Source organism: Xiphias gladius, chromosome 24, assembly GCF_016859285.1.
Source record: "Xiphias gladius isolate SHS-SW01 ecotype Sanya breed wild chromosome 24, ASM1685928v1, whole genome shotgun sequence".
Lineage (NCBI taxonomy): Eukaryota > Metazoa > Chordata > Actinopteri > Istiophoriformes > Xiphiidae > Xiphias > Xiphias gladius.
In genome coordinates, this window is record NC_053423.1 from 16124442 (window position 1) to 16144328 (window position 19887).

Below are 19887 nucleotides of genomic sequence, written 5' to 3' on the forward strand. Positions count from 1 at the left end.
GTGAAGCAGTTTCAAATTAAAGGAACACTTCACTAAATTTAAACCTTGTAGTTATCATGGGATTAGCACGCATGTTACATCCAAAAACGGTGACAGTGTTCTCAGTATTGCTGCATTTCACTCAGGGAAAGTTTCCCCCCGTATACATGTGCTCATTGGACAGATCTCTTCACATTTTATGACATGCTTTCAGAGTCAAAGCAGATAGGTAAAAGCCAGAGTCCAATGTAAAAACACAGAGGCTCAGGCTGCCACTTCACGCAGCCTCATGCTAGCTGTTTCCCCATTTCCAGTCTTTGTTCGAAGCTAACTTGCTGCAGCTTTATATTTAACAAGGCAGAAGAGAGGTATTGATCTTCTCATCTAACTCTTAACAAGAAAGCAAATGAGCCTATTTCCTATTTCTCAACTATTTCTTTAGGTCAGAAAATAAATCTGAATGTTTTTCCTTCCCAGACGGATGCACGGGTTACTGGGCCCTGATATTTCCTGCCTTTTAAAATTTTCAAACAAGAAAATCATGGCAACTGAAAGGAAACAATTTTTTTACATTTACAGCAAAAATCAGGTCATGCAGTTGCAAAATCATTCTTAATTAACTGTAATAAACAGATTTGCCTACCTATGCCATTACTGCTCTTGATGTTAACTTGGGAAAATTAAACATTGTTTTGTTAAAGTTTATGATTAACAGTTCTGTGTGTGCCTGCTGAAGTTGAGAAAAGTTTTTTTTTTTTTTTTTTTAAAAACAAGACTCATAAGGTATTCCCCTCAACATAAATATTTGCATTCCTATCCAGTGTGTCTTGCTTCTCGAATGACATTGATACAGAGGGGTGATGGGAGGATAAATCCCACTTTATCTTTGTTCTTCTATTTTTACTTCCTCATATCAGTTCATTTCTGGGTCAGGACTTTTCTTTTCTCTGAGGTTTGTGTGTTTTAGTCAGTGTACTAACCACACCCACTACCTTCCTGAAGAGAGATTCCTGAGATATTTTACACAGATGTCTCTGTAAGACCAAGATAGAAAAATAGAAAGATTTTATTTAATTACAGCCTACAAAGAAAAACTTTTAAATATATGTACAATAAACCTAACATTGTAGAAATCAGCATGTTAAATGATGCAATGTGACAGAAAAAAAAAGTTTCATGTAAAAATAGCTGTTTTACGGCACAATTCATCCAAACAGAACTCTGCTGATTTGGGCAGAAATCCACAGATGTAAGTCAGTGAATGCACACATGGTATGCATGTGCATCCTCTGTATGCATGTTCATGTTTGGTCGGTCACTTGAAGCAAATGATCTCCTGCGTGGCCAGTCTGATGAGCTGGTTGAAGTCAAACTGGATATACTTCCTCCAGTAGCGTCTGTCTTTTCCGTAGGTCTGAGCAGGGTAGCACGGACTGCCTGAAAGACAGATTTCAGCTTACGTATGTGCAAGTCCTCAATGTAAGCATAGCTGATAAATATACTGGGCTAAGATTGCAGGAACTTTGTGTAGAATCATCATCTGTCCTGACAATCCAGAGAGATACAGACATGGCCAAAAACAATGCTCTGTTCTTCCTGAGAAGTGTTGAAATTGAGAGCTTTTTTGTCACGCATACCTGGATGCCTTTGGTTCGCCATAAAATAAAACAAAGAAGCTGTGAAAAGAGCTAAATTCTTGCTTTTTCTACAAAGAAGAAGGAGAAGACAAAACAAAACAAGTGGACAGCAGTGATATTTCAAGCAGACTATTGTCTTCAATTTGTATCACAGGTGTCTTTAATCGTATAATCAATCATTCAGCCTATTTAAATGGAGAGCAGTCCTCACTGTGCTGTTTGGTATCATTGTATGCACCACAGTGAACACTGAACAGAGAAAGAACAGATAAGGCAGAAAATAATTGCCAAACGTGGTCGAGGTAAAGGCTATAAGACCATCTCTAAAGCAGCTTGATGTTCCTTTGACCACAGCTGCTAATATTATTAAGAAGTTTTAGGTCAATGAGAGCGCAGAAAAAGAAAAAGAACCAAGGACAATTTCAAAACAGATACAAGCTAACCTCCAAGATCAAGGTACAACAGTGTCCAATCAAGTCATATGTCGCTCTCTGAATGTAACTGGGCTCCACGGAAGACGGCCCAGGAAAACCCCCCTTTTGAAAGAGAAATATGAAAAAGCTTGACTGGCGTTTGCTAAAATGTACGTTGACGAGCCACAATGCTTTTGGGAGAATGTCCTGTGGACAGAAACAAAATCAGAGCTTTTTGGTAACTCACCTCAGCTCTGTATTGACAGAAAAAAAATGACGCTTTCAAAGAAAAGACTGGATGCAGGGGATGGGAGCTGTTAAGGCAAACTGGTTTTTCTGCAGACATTTAACACCTTATTTAATACAGCAACCAGTGAAAGAGAAATCATCTGAGAAAAGGAAAAGAGAGGAGACTTTTGAAACAATGACAGTGGTGGAGTAGTCTACGGGTTTGCTGGTCAGCTGAGATGGGGTAAGGACCAGTGGTGATGTGACCACACCTGCTTAGTCTAACATGTCTTCCAAAACATAGCCATATGTTTATATGCATATGCATAGCCAGAACGGTCTGGCTGCACCCTTTACCACTGTGCTAGAGGGGTGAAAAAATGCTCTGGCTTGTTTGTATATCATTGAACCAATCACAATCCTGTTGTGTGGCATTGAGCCCAGGATGCAGCAACACTGCCCCTACAAAATAGTGTTGGGAGGGGACTTGTTTTGACAGAACATTTGCACTTGGGGAGATGATCACTGTGATCAAAATCGCTAATGCCCCGCAAAGAAAACGCCTCAAAAAACAGTAAAAAGATGTTTGTCGAGTCTGTGAGTGCACAATCCAAATCTTCGTCAAAACTTGCCATTTTCAGCGTGTATGTTGCTTGGTGGTTGCAGTTTCCCATAGCGAAGGGGATTTTGGAAACAGTAAGAGGCTGGAAGCAGAAGGGGAGGAGAATGCTTTTTTGAGACACACGGCCCAATGGCTGGCTTGTACCCGCAGCCTACATCCGGTGAGTCAGACTAGGGACAGCCTGCACCAGGTGAAACAGAGTGAGTAAGTTTGCATGCGTATGAGATCGAGTTGTAGGGAAATCAATGAGCATGTAGCGAGGTGGTGCATCATCATTTTGTAATTAAGTGTATGTAAATCAGAACAATTTTGGAATATAATCTTTGAACCCAGTTTAGTTTTTTTAATATCCTCCAATCAGAGCCCAGTCTTAGTGATACTAAACACTCAATTTCCCAATTTTCCTATTAGTCCTAGAATGCCCTCTAGAGATCCAGAGTTTCTATGGTCATTGCCAGTGGATAGCTTGGTATGTGGACTGGTTTCAACAGGGTTGTAATATGCTGGTTGTAAGAATCAAATGCTGTAGTCTCCTGTAACCTGTCAGGTAAAGTTAAACCTGTGGCACGTGTTATCACCTTCACATTTAATGAAAAACTGATTTTGTGATTAAATGTATAAATAGAAATATTGTTTAGCTTCATAAAATACTTGCCTAGTGCACGGGACTTTTTGAAGGCCTGATGGTTACAGGCTTTTGCAATATGTAGGAACATGCTAAAATGTCCGTGTGCTCTCACCTATGCCATGGAGGATTCTAGCAACAGCTCTTCCAGAAAACTTCTCATCACTCCGGTTGGTAAGAAAACTTCTGATGTCTGCTCTGATCTGACTTTCCCAGTCCAACAGCTACAAACAAACACAAACACACAAGTAATCCAGAATATTCAGAACATTCACAACACAAATTCAGCTGAAATTGCCTGATAACCATCCTGTTTTACCTTATACTTGTCGAGCTCCTCAATGTCCACTGGTTTGAGTGCGTGGTCTCGGTCTCGCCTCTTGTCAAAGTACTCAGAGAGAAGGTTTTTCAGCTGCAGACTGCGACCCGCATCCAAATCATCGACGCAGGACAAAACGCTTTGGAAAGCCACACTGGACAACAACCCAGCACACACACACACACACAAAGTTTTGAGTCAGTCCTCCTAGCCCATAGTAGCCCCATAAGACACTGTTTGAATGCTGCTCAACTATTTACTGAGATTTTTGCAGGTTTTTTTCAAAAGCCTCTGCTTGTTTTTACATGGGTTTTAAATAATAATGTAAATGGTGTGGAAGGTGTAATTGTGGAATAAGGTACTGGAAAAATCAAACATTTAATAGCAACCTTTATAAACATTTATAGCATAACTTACTGACCGAACTGAGTCATACAGTATTGATAGTTACTTTATAACCATTAATTACTTATTTAATTATTGCAATTAACTGAGAGATGGGTGGGCTTTACCAAATCAAAACAAATTAGGCAATGTCAGTCACAAAGTATAGCAAAAACTGCAACCATGTAGGACTACTGCAAGCAATAAAGTCCCATTAAAAGATCTGAAAACACTCTCCCAATTTATCTTTCAGAAGTTTGAACAAAAACATTTGTATGGTGAATAATACAGATAAAGATAAAATTCATTGGAGGGGGAAATATTGCAACTTTTAAAATAGTGTTTACCTCTTGAAAGCCTTAAAACAGGCGGTCAGCTGGTAGAGCTGTGTTCTCTCTTGGTCCAGCACTCGATTATGGAGGAACTGGCAAATTCTGTCCATCTCCTCATCGCTAAGGTCACCATAGGAACGGAAGTAGAAAGATGGGGAGGAGAATTCAACGAGGACACCGCTACGCCCGCCAGCTGTAACGCAAGTATTGATGACTAGTCGTTTGTGTCCTGCCATTAGTCAAGTTTTCTCAAGTATTTTTCAGCATTGTTACCTTTATCAGACAGTGACAGTAAAGACCCGACAGGAAATAAAGAGAGAAACTTGGGGGTGACATTCAACAAAGGTCCCCAGATGAATTTAAACTGGGGATGTATCAGTTAAATGGTCAGAGTATTAAACCCCTAGGCCACCAGGACGCACCATATGTCAGTTTTTAGGAATGAAGGGAGGAGGAGAAAGACCTTTGATCAAGACTCTTCAATAACAGAGTTTAACTACACTGTTACAATAAATCACAATAGTTGTTCTTTGCTCTTTGTGTCCACTTAAAAATGGTGCAGCTCCCAGAGTGACACTTTTGTTGCGTCTTTTATTGTTGTTGTTAATGTGGGAAGGGAACTTTTTCAACCTGATAAACCCAAAGTCATTTCCTACATTTGCTCGGGATCAGGATGTTTTGTCACTCTCAACGCAAAAAGATTTATCTTTAATGAAAATAAGTCTTGGACTTTGTGGGCTTATCCCTGATATTTTGCAGATAAGTGTGACCTGGGGTCCTCTCTCTCATTGTGTCAATTAAACTAAACTAAACTAAATTAACAAGATAGTAGTAAAAGAAGTAGGGCTGTCCCAAGCTCCACACGAAATGTGTTAATATTTTTCCGCAGCTCACAAACACACTCGTAAACAAACCTCTATCTGTGCTCCACTGCAGCTGTCTGAGCCCTCTCTTCACCAGAGGAAGCTGCCATCCCATAGTGTCCGCAACCTCGACAACATCAAACTCCAGTTGATCACACGTCTCCACTCGCTCGCCTGTCATCCGCCTTCTGGCCAGAACCACAGCAACAGGAGGACAGCTGTGGAGAAGAAAAAAGGCAAAATAAAATCAAACCTGACTTTGTTTTAATTTATCTAATGATAAATAACTTCAACGGTTCTATATCTTTATGTGAAGAGATACATTCATGCACATGGTGCAATCTGGCACATACAGTATGTGTAGCTTTCTAAGGGCATTTTACCAGAAGACTTTAAGACCGACAAACATTTCATACATTTTAGTGATTTTCTGGAGCTGTCTCGGTCCATCATAGCAGCTGATTTTACACACAGACAGGGTCGGATGGAGAAGTTCGACGAAGCGCTGAGGATGCAGCTCCAGATAGCAGAGCAGTGTTTCCACACCTGAAATACACACAAAGAAAGATTTCAACATTTGGGTATTGTTCTGCTTGTTTGATCTTATTTAGTGTTTCTCCTTTTACTCATTTTTCACTGGCTGTAGTGCATTTGGAGCATAACAGCCAGCAAATTCTACTTTATTCTGAATGTACTGTAAAGCAATAAACATGCAATGTTCTCACTTCACAAGACTTGACTGAACCTTTATTTTGGGTTGGATCTGGCTTGAATTTTTAGTAGGTCAGGTTTTTAAAATACTTAATTATAATAAAAATGTAAAAAAAAGTAAAATAAATGTTAAGATTTCTGTTTATATACACTACATATTACTGACCTTTCTATCTACCTGCCTACTACCATATTGATTTATCTATTCATGGACATGCCCTTCTGTGTGTTTCAACTTACCTTCCTCTGTGATGTCCAGAGCCTCGACAGTCCGTTGGATGGGAATCGCTCTTTCGTGCGTGTGACACACTCGCTCTCTGGGCCAATCACTGCTCTCCTCTTCGTAGTCTCTCAGCCGGTCACCATCAGCCTTCACCTCCACATCCTGGTGTTTCACCGAACCACCATCTCCCTCGTCTGTTACTTCCTGCTCGTCTTTTTTCTCCTCCTCCTCCTTTTCCTTTCCTTCATCTCTGTCTTCTTGGATAGGTAACTCCTCTGAATCGGGATGTGACGTCTACTTGCGGTGAAAACAAGGCCACATGATGCACTTGCTTTGTCAAAAATATAGGTCCCTCACACATATAACTTCGTAAAATATGTCCTTGTTAAAATGAACCAAAAATTATCAACCGTAAATTGCTTATAAACTTCAGTTATTTAATTTCCTTATTTTCTTCAACGTTACCTGCATTTTAACTGTCTTTTATTGGGTTATGGTTGAAAAGAAAGCGTAAAAGGTAATAAAGACCATTTTAATTACCTGCGCAGCAGCAGGTTTTGGTTTGTCTGTATATACTATGTCCTGCTGACAAGGAGGATTTAGGCTGCTCTTCCGATCACACACATCCATCATCTCCAACAGCTCAAAGTCTTCAACGTCCTACACACACAGGCAAGATTTTTGCTTTCTAAAAAGTCTGAGTACCATGGACTCAAAAACACTTGTTGGAACAGCATGTAGACCACAGAACCACACACACACACACACAAAAGGGGAGAGTTACCCTGATGATCTCCTGTTGTTTCTGGTGTAACTGTTTACATTTGCATGGGGGGAAAACTTTCTGGACCAGCCTCTTCACTGTGTAGTAGTCCACTGTGTCCGCATAGATATGACGACGGAGCTCATGGAGGTCTCCACCCTACACACAAATACACAGGCACTTCGTCTTTATTTGTAATTGGAACACACTGTGTAAGTGACAGGACTAAGAAATGCACCAGCAGAGAGCCACACAGAAAGAAAACTAAAATAGACAGCTGTCATGTACCTTTACTACTATCTTTATTACGTATTATAACATATTTCTAGATCTCTAACATAATGTGAGTAACATAATGTGAGTGGTACATATTCCGGCATAAAGAAGGCAAAAAAAAGAAATCGAAAGCTTAAATGCTTTAATAAATTAGTTTATATCACTGGAATAAACAGCATTATAACATTGTCATTATCCTATAATAAATCCAGTGTTTTGTGCTGTGAGACCTGATAAAATTAGTCAGGTTAGTTCCTTCCTAAATGAACAGCTGTATTCTCACCTCAGGGTCCAGGAAGAGGTGACAGTGAGCCGGTTCTCCGTCTCTCCCTGCCCTCCCAATCTCCTGAACATAGCTCTCAAAGCTCTGGAAAAACAATTACCAGTAAGGGAAGGCTGATACAGACAGGACTTGGGCCATAATAGATATGCATTGAAACACATATACCTAAGAAAGTTTGGAAGCTCTCAATCAATTATATCCTGCATTTCTACAATAAAATTGTTAAAAAATAAAGCAAACAAACTGCCAAGGAAACAATGGGTATCTTAGTCTTGCCAGAGTTTGGGATTTTGTTGTGATGTCCGAGTTTAAGATTGAAGGGAATCTATCTGACAAGGTACGGCTTGGGTATATTTCCAAGATTTTACCAAGTAGCGTTTTGAATCTTCTGCATCTATGTTTAATATATTCTCATGGCCACAAACATTACCACTGTTGATATGGTTGCAAATTACAAGCAAGAGTTTATTAGTTGCACAATGAATAAGAACTGTAGTTTCAGTGGGATTACAAAGTTTTGAAGAGCCACTGCTTTAGATGAGTTAGGCAGCGACGCACCTTTGGCATGTTGTAGTGGATGATACCACGGACATCAGATTTATCGAGGCCCATGCCAAACGCCACAGTGGCCACAACAATTCTAAGTTCCCCGCACATGAAGTTGTTCTGGACACGACGGCGCTCTGATGATGACAGGCCAGCGTGGTACGACTCGGCCTGCCATTTCAGTGGTTTACGAATCTTCTTCCTTGCTGAATATAGATGGACAGGATATTGTGAAAAACAAGGGATGAAAACAATGAGTCAAAGATATCAAAACGAACAAATGGTTTTTGATTTATGTAATGTGGCAACTTTCCATTCCATGTTGTTGGCTGAAGTTCAGCATGTTATTATTTGACATTTCAACCCTTCTGCTAACCTTTTTTCGCTCTCTGTTTTAGTGAGAAAAAAAAAAGTTGTTTTTTTTTTGTTTTCTTTAAATTGAAAATACAAATTAGTCTGCCCTTACCCAGCTCTTTCTTTCTCTGTCCTATAGGGTTGATTTTTGTCTGGCTGCTGCCGTTGGTTTTGTTGTTTTCTTTCACCAGTACTCCCTGCAGGCAGGTCCTGAGCAGCGCTGCCATACGAGCAGTCTCCTCTCTTCTGGTACAGTAGACAATGATGGAGTCCAGACAACCAAAACGATCACCTTTCAACAGCGACACTAGAGCCTTAAAATATAAAAAAGGTGGGAGAGATGCAGAGGAAAGGTAAGAGAATCACAAGGGGGCAAAAGGAGTCCGTGGGCATGGAAAACTAAACATTTGCACACAACTGCTGTAAATCTAGGATCATGCTTTCAACTATGCACAGGCACAAACAGAGACACATTTTAATCATCACACCTGATCCTTCTCTCTGTCCAAGGACACAGACAGATGCAGGTTAGGAGGCACTGCTGCAGATCTAACTGCAATGCCGTCTTGATCATTGATGTCCAGATGCTGAGCGATGTCCAGAGCAGTAGACAGCGTGGCCGTAGCAGTAAGGCCCAGTAAGCACTGCACTCCCAAACGCTCCCTTAGTACCTACAAATACACAAAAATCACATACTTGTCTCTGACACTCGTCATACTGTTGTGTAGCAATTGATTGTACATATATAGATCAATTCTTCTGTGTGACAGACCAACAACAGTTCAGCTATGATCAGGAGAAGGAGTCTGAGATCTCAATGTACAATATTCTATTATAAAAAAAACACAACCCCCCAAAAAAAAAAAAGAAGTTGTTTTTTTTTTGTTTTCTTTAAATTGAAAATACAAATTAGTCTGCCCTTACCCAGCTCTTTCTTTCTCTGTCCTATAGGGTTGATTTTTGTCTGGCTGCTGCCGTTGGTTTTGTTGTTTTCTTTCACCAGTACTCCCTGCAGGCAGGTCCTGAGCAGCGCTGCCATACGAGCAGTCTCCTCTCTTCTGGTACAGTAGACAATGATGGAGTCCAGACAACCAAAACGATCACCTTTCAACAGCGACACTAGAGCCTTAAAATATAAAAAAGGTGGGAGAGATGCAGAGGAAAGGTAAGAGAATCACAAGGGGGCAAAAGGAGTCCGTGGGCATGGAAAACTAAACATTTGCACACAACTGCTGTAAATCTAGGATCATGCTTTCAACTATGCACAGGCACAAACAGAGACACATTTTAATCATCACACCTGATCCTTCTCTCTGTCCAAGGACACAGACAGATGCAGGTTAGGAGGCACTGCTGCAGATCTAACTGCAATACCGTCTTGATCATTGATGTCCAGATGCTGAGCGATGTCCAGAGCAGTAGACAGCGTGGCCGTAGCAGTAAGGCCCAGTAAGCACTGCACTCCCAAACGCTCCCTTAGTACCTACAAATACACAAAAATCACATACTTGTCTCTGACACTCGTCATACTGTTGTGTAGCAATTGATTGTACATATATAGATCAATTCTTCTGTGTGACAGACCAACAACAGTTCAGCTATGATCAGGAGAAGGAGTCTGAGATCTCAATGTACAATATTCTATTATAAAAAAAACACAACCCCCCAAAAAAAAAAAAAAAGTTGTTTTTTTTTTGTTTTCTTTAAATTGAAAATACAAATTAGTCTGCCCTTACCCAGCTCTTTCTTTCTCTGTCCTATAGGGTTGATTTTTGTCTGGCTGCTGCCGTTGGTTTTGTTGTTTTCTTTCACCAGTACTCCCTGCAGGCAGGTCCTGAGCAGCGCTGCCATACGAGCAGTCTCCTCTCTTCTGGTACAGTAGACAATGATGGAGTCCAGACAACCAAAACGATCACCTTTCAACAGCGACACTAGAGCCTTAAAATATAAAAAAGGTGGGAGAGATGCAGAGGAAAGGTAAGAGAATCACAAGGGGGCAAAAGGAGTCCGTGGGCATGGAAAACTAAACATTTGCACACAACTGCTGTAAATCTAGGATCATGCTTTCAACTATGCACAGGCACAAACAGAGACACATTTTAATCATCACACCTGATCCTTCTCTCTGTCCAAGGACACAGACAGATGCAGGTTAGGAGGCACTGCTGCAGATCTAACTGCAATGCCGTCTTGATCATTGATGTCCAGATGCTGAGCGATGTCTAGAGCAGTAGACAGCGTGGCCGTAGCAGTAAGGCCCAGTAAGCACTGCACTCCCAAACGCTCCCTTAGGACCTACAAATACACAAAAATCACATACTTGTCTCTGACACTCGTCATACTGTTGTGTAGCAATTGATTGTACGTATATAGATCAATTCTTCTGTGTGACAGACCAACAAGAGTTCAGCTATGATCAGGAGAAGAGGAGTCTGAGATCTCAATGTACAATATTCTATTATTAAAAAAAACACAACCCCCCCCCCAAAAAAAAAAAAAACAGCAGCTTTGAGTGTTAGAAGAGAGATGAATGCACAATAGACAACAGATACCAGGCACTGCTAAGTATAATGATTTATGAATATTATTTTAATCTCTAATACTGGTTTCAAAACTTTTAAATCTCATCTTAGAACCCACTGCTGTTAAACTTTGGAAAGCCACTTCTTATTTGCCGTGAGATTTATGTACAATAAAATCCTCCATTCTCAACTTAGCTTCACTTTTTACACTCAATACTATTTGAAACTGTAAACGTGTTGGTTTTAGATGTGCTGAAAGTGGGTTGTTTGCATTTCTTATTAAAGTATCTGTACTTTGATTAGTGCTGCTCTATTTCCTGACCATCTAACCTTTAAAACAATATTATTATATTATGTATTATTATCACGTATTTCTGTGTATTCTCTTGTAATGTTCAGATGTTGTTTTCCCCTTTAATGAACTTAAGATGGTCCAAGACAAGATAGATGGGCCAACCTGCAGTCCAGAACACACACACACACACACACACACACACACTAACCCACCTTACAAAGCCTCAGGTAACACGGTCTGAAGTTGTGTGACCACTCAGAGACACAATGAGCTTCGTCTATACAGGCGAAGGCCACAGGAGGGAGTTCCTGAGCAGAGGGCAGACACCCTGAACCTGTACCACCTCCACCAACCAGGGCCTCTGGAGAGAGGAGCAATACACACACCTGGCCTGACTTCACCTGGAGAAACAGAGGAAGAGAGCACACAGTCAGGCCGGAAAATACCACTGAAAATATGATAGTTCTTGTTCAAGCCAAGTTTTCTCTTTGGCTTAAAGTGCATTACTAATTTATCAAAACACATCTATAACAATGAGTTCCAAACAACATGGATGAGAAGTCTTTAAAGTGCTCCAAAGAATCAATGACCACTGGACCAACTCCATCTGCTGATGAAGATCATGTGATTAATCAAAAGCCCCAGAACAGCTACAAAATGGACCTAGAGATAAGATTGTGATTGACATTGTCAACTACAGTTTACAAAAGAGGGAATTACACAGGTCTAGATGTAGATGAACTGGATTAAAACCCTCAATTATTACCTGGAACATTTTGGGATTTTTACATTAAACTATTCCACAACAGAGAGAGAATATTTATGAAGAGAAGATAATGGGGATCAAACTCTGAAGTCTTGCTACTCTACTTGTGGAGACTCCTATTATCTGTGTTACCTTTTCTATCGCAGCTTCTCTCTGTTTCATCGTCATGTTGGAGTGGATACAGGCTGCCTTCAGCTTGGCTGGCAGGCCAGACAGCTGGAAACACACAACAGACATTCACAACAAAATGTGCTAACGGCATCACTGTTCAAAGGGAGAGGGTATATTTGCTCTCTACTCTTCAATTATGATTAGCGATGACAAAATGTTGGCTGATCTCTTTATGTGAAGTTATGATCACCTGATCATCCATTAGTGAGACAAGTGGTGAAACAACCAGTGTGATGCTTTTTGATCTCTGAGCGTACAGGTAGGCTGGAAGCTGATAGCACAACGATTTACCCATCCCTGTCGACAACACTACGAGGGTAGAGAGACCTAAAAAGAGAGAGAAAAAGTGAGAGAGACAAATCATGAAAACAGATTATAGCTACACGGATAAAAACAAAATACAGGGAGAGTCTGTGTTGTGTGTTTTGTGTATGTACATACCTGACAGGATCCTCATGATGGCCTCCTCCTGTCCTGGTCTAAATGACTCGTAGCCGAGGTCTTGAAGAGCTGCATACACCTCAGTGGGTGTTGCTTAACGCACACATACATAGACAAGGAGTTAACTTTCAGGCCAGTCTATTTATTTTTATTTACCCTGTTTTTAAAAATACAGGGAGATACGTGTGTGTTTACCCTGGACTTTTCCATCATCTGTGAGATGATAAAGTGGTGCCACTGGTGGCGGAGGTGCAGGCCGCTCATAGTCAGGACGAATCACATTCAACAACACCTCATCTTTATTCTTCTGATTCGCGTCATTATCTTGGTGCTGCTGCTCCTCTTTGACACTGGGAGAAAACCCTGGAAAATGCAAACACATCAGGATTCACAGAAACATGACAAACACATACGTATTTGTGATATTGCAGCTAAAATTTCTTGTATTTGCAGCAGCTTTTTTGAACTTGTGAAGTGTTATTAACTGCGGCAAAACTGCAAGACAATCATTGTGAATCAAGAAAATGCAAAAAAAGCATAACAAAAACGTAATATTGTAGAAGAAATGATTCAATGTATAGAAATGATTCAAGAACCTCCGTTACATTATAAACCTCCATCTCCTGTCTCTCCGTCTCTATTGGCTGTAGTTTGTTGACATATTATTTTTCTGAAGCATTTTATGACCATAGCCAAAAATAACCAGCAACATCTGTTTTTAGCACAAAAATGTTTAAAATTTTCTACAATGTTGTGAGAATATGGTGTGGTTGATTTAAGCTGCATTTAATTTTTTTGTCATTTTTTTGTAACAAATAAAACTGGTCAGTTAAGGCGGACAGCAGCATTAGACAGGAATAAGTTCAACAGACGTACCAAGCGGCTGAGGTCGCAGTGTTCCCGTTGCCCTGGCAACCTCCTCCAGAGTCGGCAGTTCAAACGGCTCCTCTTCAAGAGGCTTATCCTCAGGAACAGGGGGTGGAGGGGCTAAAAAACAGAGGTAGAGTTCAGAGGTATTTGCTGTTCATCAGTTTCAGACATGGGACCATGTGTTTAACATACCGCCCCCTAGCTACAGCTGAAAAAATGTGAACAGAATTAAATGTGATGATATAATATGACATGATTTAATTATAGTAACACCAATTCAACAGATCTGACACTATGCTGTTCATGCTCACCAGTTTCTACAGAGGGGTCTGCAGCGCAGTAAAAACAGCAGACACCCAAATGTATCGCTCGCACTACGATCCTGAAGTGGCAAATTGGCTTTCAATTTTGCCACTTCACAGAAGTTCAGCTTATACCACAGCTGGTCAGCCTGTTGTGTACACTTTATTTATTTATTTATTCATTTACTGGTTTATCTAACAGGAACATAGTAAATTAATAAACCATTGTAAATGCACCTGGGGTTAGCCAAGATTTTGAGGACGTGTGTTGTAATGTGTCTAGAATTATGGAAGTTTACATTTACCATTGCCAACATGCAAGGAAACAAATAAGTCGTCATGTGTGAACGTGTTTCACTCTGTGTTACCTCGTCCCTTGCAGTCGATAGCCCAGTGTCCAGTCCCTCCACACTTGTAGCAGGTGTCACCCTGGCGACTGAGCCCCCCTCTGAAGCCTCCTTTCCTTCCTCTGCCAAAATATCCACCACCTCCACCAAAACGTTCGCCTTTCAACTGGAATTTCTGCATGTACAACTGAAACATAAACCATAGATTTATGACACCAAGGAAACACATAAATACAGAGACATTTTTGTTATTCTGAATGCATTAGTTATTATTATCTAAGAGTCATGTGAAACAGGATGCATGTATAAGATTTCTGGGACAAAGATACACAAATACATCCATTCCTCACAAGGATTTTGATAACAGGTTTTGTATTTTTAGTCTTATTTTCAATTTGTAATAAACAAAACTGATTTCTTAGATATGGCCAAGAATTACACAACAAACAAGTTCTTCTTAAAACTTCTGCCCAGAGCAGGACTACAGAAGTCAAGTTGTACCTTTAAGATTTTCATTATAAGACAACTCCTCTAAACACTAGTCGTAGACACATCAATATGTTGGACAATCCTGCATGCACACACACACACACTAACACACACACACACACACACACACACACACACACACACACACACACACACACACACAGGACCTACCTGTTTACGTAGAGCTACCCCTCTGAGTGCATATCCTTTGACATGAGATTTCTTCTTCAGATTTATCTTCACAAAGTTACCCTCTGCTCTTTTCATGCTTGTGTCAAAATTTGAAGAGAGAAAAAAAAAAAAAAAAAAAAAAAGGATTTTACACAGGCTACAAATCGAGATGCTGCTATACCATTATGCTATACAGGGGTATGTACAGTATGATCTTACCTGGCTCTGACAGGCTGAGTGTGATACATTCTCTTAGTTACAGATTCCTCCTCTACTTCTCCTAACAAGTTCTCCTGGGGCACCTTGACAAAAATAAAAATATAATAAAAATAATATATCTGTTGATCTTCATTTAATGCATTTGCGCAAAAATAATATAAAACAACATACAGTGTGCTCCGAGATGGACATAATTTTAACTCCTTACCTTTTCTGGTACCTTGGTTTGTTTCTCCTCTTCTGCCTCTCCATCTTTCTCTCCCTTTTTCCTGGCTCTCCTTTTCTTCCCTCCTCCTTGAGCTGGGCTGGGGTTAGAACCAGAGCTCTCCTCTTTCTTTTTGCCACTCCTCCTCTTCTTTTTCACTCCTCCCTCCTGCGTCATCTCTCCCTCCATGTCCTCTCCCTCTCTCTGCCTCTTCTTCCCTCTCTCCCTTGTACCTTTGGACTTGGGGCTAGTCTCACAATCACCTTCTGTTGTCGGAGGTGATGTCAGCCCTCTTTGCATCTTTTCACCTCCCTTTCTTTTCACTTTTTCTTCGCCTCCTCCTATGCTATTTCTAGTGGTCTGTCGAGCAGGTTTTCGTGCACTATCACTACCTATTTTGTCACTAGTAATGCTCTTAAAGCCTTCATCTCTTCCCAAGTCTATTGCCCCTCTTCTTTCTCCCTCTGCATCTATTTCTCCTTTTCCTACTCTTTCACTTCCTCGTATTTCTCCTTCTGTTTCTCTCTCCCCTTTTCTCTCTACATCGATTTCTTGGTTGCCTGCTCCAGGCCTTTCCTCTGCCCCCATCTCTCCGAACACCTGACACCTCTCTAGCCACTTCCTATCAACAAAACTCAGCCTGCTGGCAGGAGAGGGCCTTCCTCCAGTGCCTTTAGCTCCCATTTCTCCTCTGAAACCTCCAAGAAACTGTGGGCTTCCTCTCAAAGGACCAATTCCCCGATGCAGAGTTCCTAATTTTTCAGAATATTCTATTTCGTCTCCTGAAACTCTTATGCTGTCATTTAACTTTCCTATGACTCCAACCTCTTCTCTTGAGGTTTCTACGCTACGTGGAGGAGACAGCGACGACAACATGGCAGAAGATCTGGCTGAAGATGGAGCTAGACTAGTGCCTTTTTGATTTTGTGAACTACTCACTTTACTGTTACTACTCCTACTACTAATATTACTACCACTACAACTACTGGCAGCGTCTGAAGGTTCATCACTAGACTCTCTGACAGGTTCGAATGGTTCAAACAGCTCTTCAGGCTCCACTGGATGTAGCGTCTTTGAAGCCAGGGCCCTCGGGCAAGTCTTTACTCTTCTGTGAACAAGGACACACGTTAGCTACAAAGAGGGCTCACACAAAACCTTTATGGGCTATTACCTGCCATTCTATTCAAATTAAAAGGGTTTAAATAGCTTGGAAATTTAAGGTGGTTGATGCAATACACAGGAATATGGGGAACATAGCTGGGAGCAGAAGTCATGAAAGACCACAAATTTCCAAACTCCTAGAGGTTTCAATTATTTCATCGCAGTGGTGGGTTTTTAAAAAACTGCATATTGTACAAATAATAATACTAAATATAAAGCAAATGAAAACAGAGTATCTCAACTTTAGACTGAACATCAAAAATACTGAAAAACCTGTGTCTGTGTATTGTACTGGCAAATAATTTATTAATTATTTGATTAATCAAATCTTCACAAAAATAATCAGTAACTATTTTGATTATCGATTAAAAGTTTCAGGCATTTAAATACCAAAACAATTATCTGGTGTTACTTCTTCAGTGTGAGGATTTTTTGCTTCTCTCCTTTTCTTATCATCTTAAGCTGGATATCTTTGGGTTTAAAAAAAAACAAAAAAAAACGTCATCTTGGACTCTGGAATATATTTTGACAGTTCAAAGACTAAACAATTAATCAAGAAAATAACTGGAAGATTAATCGATAATGACAATAATCATTAGTTGCAGCCCGAACTGCAATGCAATATTCAGCAAAATTTGCTCATGTATCTATCTGTGAATAATGCAGTGATAATATGGGGCTGCCATGAAAATACCATCTTTAATTTAGTCACCCTGGTGAGAAGGGGCTGGAGTTGGGGTCAGTGGTCTTGTCAGTGGCAGCAGAAACGGGGCTGTTTGTCTGTCCAGTCTGTCGACCTTTTAAGGAGTTTAGAGGGACCCGACCAGGAAGGACCGATTTCTTCAGTAAGACAGGTTTCTCCTGGAATAACAAAAGGTTATAGTGCTAAAACCAAAGAAATGACTGTTACCTTGATGCCCGGCTTGTTTTTATGGACACAAATCTTCTGTCTCATTCTAACCGTAATAAGTGTGGTCAGGTTTTTATAAATTTGTGCCTCACCTTACTGAGTGTAGCGAGGTTGTTTTTAAGCTTTAGGCCATAGTATTGGGCCGAGGCCTTAAGACTATCTCTGTCCTGGGATGTCAGTGTGGGAGAAGACGCTGGAAACGTACTGCGATTGAGATGGGCACCCCAACAGTCTGACTCCTAAACAGACAGACAACGAACAGATAGCAAATGGATGACAGACGGAGAAACCATGGTAGAGATTAACAAAGAAATCAGAGCAACATGGAACTCTACTACCATTCACATACAAAGGACAGCAACTAGATCTGACAATTAAGCAGAAGTTGTCGAAGTTCTTCGTTTATACAGATACACTGTTCGATTTTAACTGACTGCAGACACATTAATATACAAGAACATACAATGTGTATATGTATACACACATCCACAGTTACAAACACTCTTTTTTTTCAGTGCCTTGTGGGCTGTGCTGACCTTGGCCGTAGATTTGGACTGTTCAGTGCGTTCACTGGCTGCATCACCACTGCTGTTCTCTTTGGCTTGTTTCAAACTGCGATACTCTTTATACAGCCCTGAAATACAGACATGCAAAGTGATTCTCTTCTATCTCTACACAGATGATTTATGCTGCAGTTGGACTACATGTAACGGTCAAAGAAATATATCTGTTTATCAGCCATGCAATGTTTGGCCAGTACTCACTCCTGGTCTCTTCTGGAGCTTGGTCAACATCCTCCTGGAAATTAAAGAGCATTATAATATTCAACTTTAACAATCATTACCCAACGCTAAATAAATTCAATTACCCTCCCATTTAATTCCTTAGAATAAGATTCAATTTTGAAAGTAATGTCGGCTCCATTTGCAAAATTACGCATATTGTGTTTTCTCATTGTCATTCCCGACTATAATGGAAAGAAATATAAGAATGGTTTAAATAAAAAAGTATATGTGTTGAATTCAAATCCTATGCAGATGTATGAAAATCTGCTGATTAACACAATTCTCACAATAGCAAAATACTTTATACACAAAGACAAATGTATCAGATTTATGAAGATTTATTTTCAATTATTTACAATGTATGTATTCTTTTTGATCGTTTTATTTTATTGTTTGATTGTTTTGTTTCCTCTCCTGCCACTCAGACAGCCAAATAAATACATACCTAAATCAATTCATGAATTTTATGGAAAAACAAAACAAAACACACTGACAGTAACACTATCAGCAGTAAGAGCCTTGTGGGCCCTGTGGATAAACAGAACCATAATGGAAATATATATATATATATATATATATATATATATATATATATATATATATATACACACATTATATAAACACACAAAATGCCATGTTTTTGTTGTTCAAAGCAATGCGTTGTTCCTCATTGGCAGCTAACTGTGTGCTAACGTTTCAATCACCTTGTTGGGTTTCCTCTGGTGCCGTCTGACAAACCCCTGCTCCCAGCTTTTTAGCAGAAGCTTCACCTCGTCGCAGCGATCCATGGTGACCGCGTAGTAACGCACGTCTAATTTGGGGGACTACAACTAAAGCTATCTCACTTTATCAACGCGACGTTATTGTTCGCATTTTTCAGTCCGGCAGCGAAATTTTTTTCAGTGAACATGACTTAATTTAGCCTCTCCTTGCTCTAATACAAGTTACTGCAGCTTAAGCAGAAGAAAAACTGTTACATTTGTAGTGTCCTCCAACTGTAGTGGAGCTTCTTCCGCTTTGTGTTGTTAATGATTTTCCCGCGCCAAAAAAAAAAGAGAAAATTTGTGTTGCCAGGTATCTTCGTATATCCCCCCATCTCACAAACAGCCCTTCTTTTAAGAGTTGAAAACTTTTTATTAAAAATTATGATTTTATTAAAGACTAATAATGAACGTAAAGATGACAGAGAGTTGAAAAAAAACTGCTGATGTGATGGTTGCCGATCTCTCTCATTTCTGATGCAACCATTTACACTCTAAAGGTTGTTGTCAGGCACAGGGTTGCCAGGTCTGTGTGACAAAACCAGCACAATGGCCAATCAAATCCAGCCCATTACCAGAATTCAAAATGTGCCTCTGCTAGACCATATACACTGCTTTTAAAGTAAAATAGCATTAATATCATTACCAAATGTACTGTAATATCTACAAAGTAACACCATAAATGTTTATTGTGTTAAAAGTGGCTTTCTGTGGTTGCCTGGCCTTGGAGAGCATTACAGCACATTGTGTGTGTGTGTGTGTGTGTGTGTGTGTGTGTGTGTTTGTGTGTGTGTGTGTTTGTATATATATAAAAAAAAAATATATATATATATATATATATATAAGTGTATATAAAAATATGAAAAATATAAAAAAATCGCTACGTCTATCACTACTACCTTCTGTTCGTTGTA

The 19887-nt window shown here is 40.0% G+C and overlaps 1 protein-coding gene across 2 annotated transcripts; it reads right to left on the minus strand.

Annotated features, from left to right (window-relative positions):
• Window positions 1–1066: 1066 nt before the first annotated feature.
• recql4 (RecQ helicase-like 4) lies at window positions 1067–19229 on the minus strand. 2 transcript variants are annotated; one of them, XM_040122419.1, is made up of 28 exons: window positions 18917–19229; window positions 18192–18225; window positions 17964–18061; window positions 17520–17666; window positions 17230–17378; window positions 15360–16464; window positions 15152–15234; window positions 14933–15029; window positions 14294–14459; window positions 13630–13740; window positions 12949–13116; window positions 12754–12846; window positions 12503–12639; window positions 12274–12357; window positions 11588–11776; window positions 10671–10853; window positions 10295–10496; window positions 8217–8410; window positions 7659–7742; window positions 7121–7258; window positions 6877–6996; window positions 6354–6630; window positions 5819–5948; window positions 5454–5620; window positions 4555–4732; window positions 3824–3977; window positions 3620–3728; window positions 1067–1416 (listed from the first exon to the last, which is right to left on the minus strand). In XM_040122419.1, the coding sequence occupies exons 1-28, from the start codon at window positions 18998–19000 to the stop codon at window positions 1295–1297; spliced, it is 4803 nt and encodes a 1600-aa protein (XP_039978353.1). In that variant the 5' UTR covers window positions 19001–19229; the 3' UTR covers window positions 1067–1294. The 2 variants fall into 2 exon arrangements, with proteins under 2 accessions (XP_039978353.1, XP_039978354.1); XM_040122420.1 differs by lacking the exons at window positions 17230–17378; window positions 17520–17666; window positions 17964–18061; window positions 18192–18225; window positions 18917–19229 and having other exon boundaries at window positions 14933–15020; window positions 15360–16342.
• Between the last annotated feature and the right edge of the window lie 658 nt (window positions 19230–19887).